Below are 9,196 nucleotides of genomic sequence, written 5' to 3' on the forward strand. Positions count from 1 at the left end.
TGTATAATTTATACATCAATATTTTGTTTTAACATTTGATGTAATAATTTTATATCTGCTTTAGTTTACCAGAACAAAAAATAAAAGCTCTAGCATGTGGATATATGGTATAAAATTGTTTTTGATAGACTCTATAAAAGAGGCGAAACCCAATGCCTTTAATCCTGATATTATTCAGACTTTTCTTAGTAATTGCAACGGCAAAGTGAGTCAGGGGGCTGAAATGGCAATGAAACTACTTGGCTATTATGATAAACAAGAAACTGTGAATAAGACACAGCCTTGTCAGAAAAATTTGGGAAATCTTGCTTCAAATTCTGAGTATTCTGAATGTAAAAATGGAATTAGAAGAGACAAAAACTGTTTAAACTGTGAGGATAGTTACGAAAAGTCAAATTCTGTCAAATGTCAAAGTGAAATTGAAAAGAGAGACAATGAAAACGAATGTTCAAATTGTGAAGAAGATTTTAAGAAATCAGATATGGATATTGCAACTTGCATGAATAGTAAAATGGAGTCTATAAAAGAGGCAAAATCAGGTACTTTTGATTATAAAGACTTTATTCAGACTTTTCTCAGTAACAGCAATGGCAATATGAATCAGGAAGCTGAAATAGCAATAAGAATGCTTGGATATTATAATAAACAAAAGATTGTGAATAATGATGAGGAAAATCTGAAAACTCTTGCTTCGAACTCAGAGTATCTTGGATATAAAAGTATGAATGGAAGAGCAGATAGTGAAAAAGAATGTTCAATTAATAGAAGTGAGCATGGAAAGCTAAATTCTTTCGAAAGCAAAAATGTAAGACAAGTCAGTAAAAAAGACTATTCAAACTGTGGTGAAGATAGTAAAAAATCTGACATAGATATTATAACCTATATCGATAATAAATTCTATGATATGGAGAATAAATTGATGGAAAGAATAGACGAGATGGAAGTTAGTACTAATCAGAAATTGAATGCCATTTTAGAAAGACTTGAAGCATTCAAATTAAAGTAAATGTTTTCTGTTAAAATTAATTTTTGATATTTAATAAAACAGAAAACACATACAAAGTAGAATAGGAGAGAATAGGAGAGTAATATATTTAATAATTATTTAATAAGATTTATAAAAACATGAAATAAATAATATATTCATTATCAATTTGTCCTTTAATTTATCTAAGTAAAAGACATCTGAACTATTTTAACAAAATATGAAATTCGTTTTTTTGTGAGATTTTTTTATTAGATAAGGATAATTTTATATATCATGTATATTATTATACTGTCTCCATATCTTGTATCAAAACCGTATATAAAACATTGCACAATTTTTAGTTGGCAAATATTTCTAATTTGTATAATTCATATATGATATTGGTATGAATTCAACTTATTCATGTGGCGATGGAAATTTGTAAACACTGCTCCAAAAGACATTAATATACATATATTATTGATATACAATATCAAAATGCTATGAAACAAAATCACATATGTAAATGGAAACATAAAAATATTGTTTTGTATAATTTCTACATTATTTAATTATTATATAATTATTTATATTAACACAAAAAATATATTGTAAGTTGTTTTAAACACTCTAGAAGCGATATGTGCTGAACAAACAGCATAAGCAAATTAAAAAAAATAACGCAATTGCAATATAAATTAAAGAAATGATTGGCAGTATTTTATTGAAATGACTTTAGTGTTTTAATCAGCCTTGTCATTCTCTTGAGGAGGATCCCAAGAGTGTAGTTGTTTTCGCCACAATTTCACCATACCATCCCAGCCTCTCCTGCTGTATTTTATATATTTTGGTGGTGTCCTTGGATGTTCCCGTGTACGATTCTCTCTGAAACAAAAATAAATATATATCATAATATTTTGTTCAACATAAAACACATTAAATCACAGAATAGATTCTTTCCTTTTCTAATCTCATATGAATTTAACTTGTCCTAAGTTATCTATATAGAAATGGAAATTGTATCCCAACACTCACTTAGGGACCAGCTGAATGTATCTGTCGTATCCGATAGTGTTTTTGCCATAATCTATTTCCTTTTGCCTGCGCGCTAATACAATTGGATCTGTCTCGAACTCTATGTGCTTTTTACCACTCTCTGACGAATTCGTGGTCGAGCTCGAGTCAGTAGAGTAACGTCTGGGACGAGATACCTTAGCATCCTCATTATCCATACTGTCTTGCCTCGCTCTCTTGCGCAGCATATGCGAATTCTCCGGCTTATTCTTTACATTATCTTTGTACTCTATATACCTAATGTTGTTCTCACTTTTTTTATGCTCCGTTCGAGTATCGTCACTTTGTGCATTCCAGTCTTCATAGTTTTGCGCGTTCTCGTAAACTTTTGCATTTATTACATCTTCATCCCAAGTATTATTGTCTAAATCATCTTCTTTTTTCGTACCATTCTGTTTCGATTCGAAGATGTCTTTATTATTCATACATATAATTGTGTCGAACAGTTCGTCGTCCTCATTTTCTATTTTTATTTCCACTGACGAATCGCACGAAGATGGATCCATCCTAAAGGATAACTAATTTCGCACTTCGATAAGCGACAATCTATACGTCACTCTTGAGTTTAATCACTTCGAATGCGATAACTTATTCACTGTGCACGTACAGTTTTCGTACAGTATAACCTATTATGTATCCGCTCTATTTCGCTTCGAAATTATACAGGATATGAAACACCTATTTATAGTTCGCTTTCATTAGCTGCCTCTATTACTATTATATCGTACAGTTAAAGAACGGGAAAAAGAAGAAATTCTCTCGTTCTCGAGCAAAGTGGAATTTCGTTTGTCAGTTTTCGAACGTTTTCATTTCTCGTTCTACACTTCGCCCTGCGCGCCTTTTTGATTGCTGTATAATTAATTGCGTTACATCGACGATCTCGATATCTCGAGGATCTCGATTCATGCTAGCGAAAAATATATAATAGTTAATAAAAATAATAAAATTAATAATTTACGATTAGTATATACGTATAATATATATTCGGATATTTTGGAAAGACGGAAAGAGAGAAAGCAAAAAATTTGAAAATCAGTGCAGAATAACACGAAATACGAACATACCTTTCAATATGTAAAATGTAAAGGAAGGTTGGGTTGGATTAAGTTGGATTGAGGAGCATGTGCGACAGCAACAGCTGATGCACGTGGCAAGTGTTGATGGTTATCGAATTGAAACGAAAACACGTCGTTATTTGAAAAAGTTTCTTTCGCGAATGTTGCTTATGATTAAACCAAGTTCGATTCAATCTGATTTTCGAGTAATTGAGATCCGAACTCACGTGCACGCAGGAAAGTGGAAGAAGAAGAAGAAGAATGTCGAGTGTGATCGTGCTAAGTGATTCGGACGAACCCGCGTCGCCCGTTATTGACAAATGCAATGGGAATGGATTTGAAAGATTTGAAAAACATCGTTTCAATATTACAAGTGTCTTCGATTTTCCGGAGGTACCATTCTGTCACGATATTGCAGAAAATTCTGCGTCGCAAAGCGAAGAGGATCTTCCCAATTTAAATGCTGACAAGTATCCTGGATCATCCATGGAACATACCGTGTCCGATTCTCACGACTCAGAAGATAATCAGATTGAAAAGACTTCGCGAAAAGCGGCTGCATCTAAATTATGATTAAACCAAGTTCGATTCAATCTGATTTTCGAGTAATTGAGATCCGAAGTCACGTGCACGCAGGAAAGTGGAAGAAGAAGAAGAATGTCGAGTGTGATCGTGCTAAGTGATTCGGACGAACCCGCGTCGCCCGTTATTGACAAATGCAATGGGAATGGATTTGAAATTAACGAAGAACATCGTTTCAATATTACAAGTGTCTTCGATTTTCCGGAGGTACCATTCTGTCACGATATTGCAGAAAATTCTGCGTCGCAAAGCGAAGAGGATCTTCCCAATTTAAATGCTGACAAGTATCCTGGATCATCCATGGAACATACCGTGTCCGATTCTCACGACTCAGAAGATAATCAGATTGAAAAGACTTCGCGAAAAGCGGCTGCATCTAAAAAAGATAAGATGACGTTGAAGGAGGAACGATTGAAACGTCAGCAAGAACGGGCGAGAGAGAAGGCGTTGAAGGCGATCGAGAAAAAAAAATCTAAAGATATAAAGCCCGGGGAATGCTTGAAATTTATGGAAGTTAATCTTGATCGAAATATCGATGCTTTTCGTACAGAAATTGAAAGCGTATTGCAAAGTGCTGATATTAAAATTAACATAACTACCGAGTTAATTCCGAACAGTATTTCATGGCAGAGGAAAATCGAAAAGAACTATGTCGGTGAAGATAATGAAGTGCGTACAAACAAAAGTATACAGACGGAGGAATACATTATTGTGATTTGGAGCAATTACGAAGCAGTAAAACACGTGGCGGAAGGTACTTTCTGCGCTTCCATCGCGCACAATAAATCCCTGATACCAAATTACAATATGACTCTGGTTATCTTTGGCATGGAAGAGTATTTCACGTATCGAAAGAAACAGAAAACTAATCAGAGTTCTAAAAGTAAAGGATCGAGAATCAACAAGAAAAGTAAGGAGCAGTTTGAAACGTTCCCGATTATATCGAGACAGCAGCTGGAGATGTGTCTGACCGAAGTTCAGATAGTAGTCAAATGTAGCAGCAGATTAATCGAGAACGTACAGGATCTAGGTTTAATGGTGTACCAGTATACAAAGTCTATTTCGGAAATACCATATAAATTGCAGAAGAGAGAAAGTCAGGAAGATAAATTTGACTGGTATGTTATGGGAGACAATAAGAACACTGTGCGCGTAGACAAAGATGGAAATGGATTGAAGAGATTGTGGCAGCAGCAGTTGTGCCAATTTAACTTAAGTAGCTTGGAAACGTCAGAAGCAATATGTGCGATTTATCCTAGTCCAGTGCAACTGATCAAGGTATTGTTAAATCTTGCACAATTAATATTTCATTCTAGTATATTGCTAAAAAAAAAAGTTTGTTTGTAGTCTAATGAATATATAAGTTAAATACAATTCTTTTTTTTTTTTCTCTAGGCTTATAAAAATTGTACGCCCGATGAAGGTATGAATTTATTGAAAGACATACCGGTAAGTTTTAATCTTGTTTTTTCATATAAGCAAATTAATATATAAAATAATAAAATTATATTAGACATATATTTTAATTTTTTTTCTCTATAATATATAGACGATATCTATTTCTTATCTTTAGTTATACATACAAATGAAGATTTAATTTTACTTTACACATGATGAAATTCATGTGAAATTTATTCATATAAGCCATAATATTTTAATAAAGAGATAATATAATTACATTACTCACAATTTAATAACATAATAAATCTGCTAAAATCTCGTTCTCACTATAGATCACAGCTGTACGTAAAATCGGTCCCGAATTAAGCAAAAAGATATATGTGATGTTTACTACGCAAAACGGGGACGCTCTATTAGGGACTGAGATATAGGTAACTGCAAATTTTTATATTATTTTTATTTAAATGTAATTCATCTATATGTCATCCAGTGTAATCTTTTATATTTTAAATATGAATACTAATCCATGATCTTAGAAAGTGTTACATTCTATGGCTGTGAGATGTCTTTTCTGCTCCCTTGATATCATAACATTTTCAATGTTTTAATAATAGAATTTTAATGATAGATTTTCCAAAAGCCAGATTTTTAGTTTTGGAGTTACGGTTCCATATAACATTTAAAGCAGCTAATAAGTTAACTAGATACTCATTTTTCTACAGTTTTTGCACAGTTTCTTTTTATTTTTTTCATGGCATATGAAAAGAAATAGCTATGTAAAAGAAGTATTAAATAAAAGAAATTGGCACATTCTAGGGATATATAATTTACGAAATAGCAGTGTTTTCCTATAATTTGATATCGCTTATTTTTCATCTTTTGAATTCTTTGGTTAATTTAGAAAGTAGCGCGAATATCATACATATATATATATATATATATGTGGAAGAATTTTATAATACTATTAGGCATTTATACACATACACATAATTAAATAAATAAATATACTTTTTAAGTTTTTGAATCTATATAAGCACATGCATCTCTTACATTACATAATACATAAAATATCATACATAAAACCTTAGGATAGATTGCATTATATAATCTCATTGTAACAATAAAGTACGTATTAATTATTACTATTAAAGCTTAGAGACCGGTGTGTGATCTATATAATAATGAATAATGTATTAATATTATAGTATTAATATATTATAAATATTATTATAATTGATATATATTAGGAATATATATTTTTTATCATATATATATATATATATATATATATATATATATATATATATATATATATATATATATATATATATATATATATATATATATATATATATATATATATATATATATATATATATATATATATATATATATATATATATATATATATATATATATATATATATATATATATATATATATATATATATATATATATATATATATATATATATATATATATATATATATATATATATATATATATATGTATATGTATGTATGTATATATTAATAATTATAAGTAATACATGCACGCATACATACACACACACACACACACGGGATTAATACCGATCCTTTAAAATAATATCTTTTCTAGTTGCCTTCTCGCGTATTGCACAATATATTATCAAGAACTAATGTCATATATATATATCTTATGAAACTTATATATTTTATGTTTGTATTTCGTTAGCATTGTCGAAAATAGATTGTTCCGAATTGTATTCTTTCTCGTGCTCCAGCTTCGTGTCGTTCAAAATATCGCAGTCGTTATCATCGAGAGTTACCGGTGACATCGAGTTGATTGTAGACACATATTTGCGTTCGATGATATTGGTCTTAATAGCGTCCTCGATCTCGAGTACATTTTCCGTCAGAGAATCATCATAATTTATCGATACTTTGGAAGGTTGTGCTTGTACATATCTGTGTTCGTCTTTCTCGAAAGTCAGGATTTTAGGTGCATTTACGTTTTCCGCAATCTTTGTCGCAATCATATGTTGTTCGCCTTTCTCGTTCTGCTGAGTAGGCTGCGAGCTTCTCTTCGCCAGAATGATCTTGGTATACTTTACAGTAGGTTGCACCAGTCGATTTTCTATCGGCACTCTGTTCTTCATCGAGAGGCCACTGTTTTGGGATCGCGTCTGTAGTATCAGCTGATTTAAATTTTGCATATTGGGACATATAACGGGTTTATTTGGTATCTGCTTATCTTGCTTATTGCTAATTAGAACCACTTTGGTGGTGCTGCTTAATTTGGGCCTCTCCTGAGACTCCTTAATCGGCGTCGCTTGCGTTACCATCGGTATCTTGTTAATGTTGTTTAAATTATCGTCGTCCTTGGCGAATATTATCGGTATGTCCAGTATATTTCCCAGATCATCATCTATATCATTTGTAACTATGTTCTTCTTTTGAATACTTTGGACGACTTTCCCTTTTTGAAGTCTCTGTAAATTGTTGGCGTTAACCGTGATCTTCGGCATCGTCTTCATCGATTTGTGAGAGAACTTCAGTTTGTTGGATAGAGGCAAAATGTTGCCAGAGTTTTGGCTGTTAAACGGAACTATCACTGACGAGGGCGCGCTTCTGTTGTGAAGAGAATTCTCGACAATGACTATGTTACCGCACGATGTATTATGAGAATTGTCAGTATTATTGGATGCGGCTTCTTGTCGTGGTAAATGTGTCGATTTAGATATCTCCAATAAGTGAGACTCACTGCTCATTCCCATCTCCTCCATCGCTATAAAATATAGATGTATGTATTTGCTTCAGATCTCAAAAAGATATAAAATTATGTACATATTATTAACATGCAACAATATTCCGGAGATATTTCCAACACTATATACCAGGCAACACATTTCACACATTCAACATATTGAATATATGATTGTAAAACATTTTTATATTTTTGATATTTAATCTGTGTTAAATATTTTTCACAATTTTATAATATTTTCAACTTATAATTGTGCATTTAATGTTGTACGCTGAAATAATATATTATTTTAATAATCTTAAATTAATATCAATAATATTAATGCTAATAAGGTGTTGAAGGACAGATAGAAATTTAAACTAAGAGGATTTCTATCTTACTCAAAATGAAAGATTCCAGCAAGGAGAGTGTGTTAAGCAGTTCTTTTACAAAATATATTTGGGCCCTATTATTATGAATGCTTGTCGTTGTCCAAAACCTGATGTATAAGTAAAGGCATTAATTAAACGTCCCAAAACCAATTGTTTGTGTTCACACATCTAAATTGATTAATAATTAATATCTAATTCAATGGACGGGAATATAAGGTTGGGAATTAAACAAATTCCAATTACAATATATATATCACAAAAAAATATTTATTGAATACAAAATAAAAGGCAACCTGATATTGTATCTACAATATTCTTTTTTAATACGTACTTAAATATCCATGATGATGCTTATCACTCATCCACAAGTGTTAATAGCATTGTAAGACATAATATCATGTGCATATATGTCTAAGTTTACTAACTATTTACATTCACGTTACCGATTAAGAGATAGATTGAAAATCCCCTTAGTTCCATCCATGTATTCGAAATTTTTTATCTAAAGATAATTAAATAATTGAAAGTAATAGAAGCACATGGTCTCGTTAAATACTTCTACTTACTTAAGCTAGAAAATTAAAGAAAATATATGTACAATAAGGAAGGAAGAGAGCTCCTAACGAGTAAAATAAGTCTATCAAATTAACATTAAGCAGCTTTTAGGAAAGAGGATATTTTGGTTTTACATAGGGAAAAATCACGATGAATGTGGATTGAGTGAACAAATGCTTATAAATTAATAGCCTGTATTGTAAATTTGATATTTACTGTTATGTGATATATTTCTCTTATAGCTAAATAGGCTAATATACTAAAAAAATTCATTTTTTTAAATATATATACAATAATATTATATTCAGTATTCTATTTTAATAGAAAAAAGTTATAAGCAGTAATTGTAAATTACTGTTATGTGATATATTTCTCTTATAGCTAAATAGGCTAATATACTAAAAAAATTCATTTTTTTAAATATATATACAATTATACAATA

General features: G+C 30.9%; 4 protein-coding genes across 5 annotated transcripts in view; 2 read left to right on the top strand and 2 right to left on the bottom strand.

Moving 5' to 3' along the window:
* Window positions 1-1,337, top strand: part of LOC115240635 — a 2,807-nt gene extending 1,470 nt beyond the window's left edge. The window contains exon 4 of the mRNA XM_029815915.1: window positions 65-1,337. Coding sequence (XP_029671775.1) covers window positions 65-1,006 — 942 coding nt within the window. The 3' untranslated portion in view covers window positions 1,007-1,337. The remainder of the gene's footprint in view (window positions 1-64) is intronic.
* LOC115240671 (histone RNA hairpin-binding protein) lies at window positions 1,330-2,883 on the bottom strand. Its single transcript, XM_029815964.1, has 2 exons — window positions 2,003-2,883; window positions 1,330-1,852 (listed from the first exon to the last, which is right to left on the bottom strand). The coding sequence occupies exons 1-2, from the start codon at window positions 2,545-2,547 to the stop codon at window positions 1,711-1,713; spliced, it is 687 nt and encodes a 228-aa protein (XP_029671824.1). The 5' UTR covers window positions 2,548-2,883; the 3' UTR covers window positions 1,330-1,710.
* Window positions 2,884-3,014: 131 nt separating this feature from the next.
* LOC115240645 (crossover junction endonuclease EME1) overlaps window positions 3,015-9,196 on the top strand; it is a 10,082-nt gene continuing 3,900 nt past the window's right edge. The window contains exons 1-4 of the mRNA XM_029815927.1: window positions 3,015-3,276; window positions 3,676-4,956; window positions 5,074-5,142; window positions 5,412-5,510. Of these exons, the coding sequence (XP_029671787.1) occupies window positions 3,754-4,956; window positions 5,074-5,142; window positions 5,412-5,510 (1,371 nt within the window). The 5' untranslated portion in view covers window positions 3,015-3,276; window positions 3,676-3,753. The remainder of the gene's footprint in view (window positions 3,277-3,675; window positions 4,957-5,073; window positions 5,143-5,411; window positions 5,511-9,196) is intronic.
* LOC115240628 (KAT8 regulatory NSL complex subunit 3) overlaps window positions 6,587-9,196 on the bottom strand; it is a 9,789-nt gene continuing 7,179 nt past the window's right edge. For both annotated transcript variants that reach the window (XM_029815902.1, XM_029815892.1), the window contains exon 8: window positions 6,587-7,849. In XM_029815902.1, coding sequence (XP_029671762.1) covers window positions 6,777-7,849 — 1,073 coding nt within the window. In that variant the 3' untranslated portion in view covers window positions 6,587-6,776. The remainder of the gene's footprint in view (window positions 7,850-9,196) is intronic.

This window comes from Formica exsecta, unplaced genomic scaffold (genome assembly GCF_003651465.1).
Source record: "Formica exsecta isolate Colony F162 unplaced genomic scaffold, ASM365146v1 scaffold117, whole genome shotgun sequence".
NCBI classification, from domain to species: Eukaryota; Metazoa; Arthropoda; class Insecta; order Hymenoptera; family Formicidae; genus Formica; species Formica exsecta.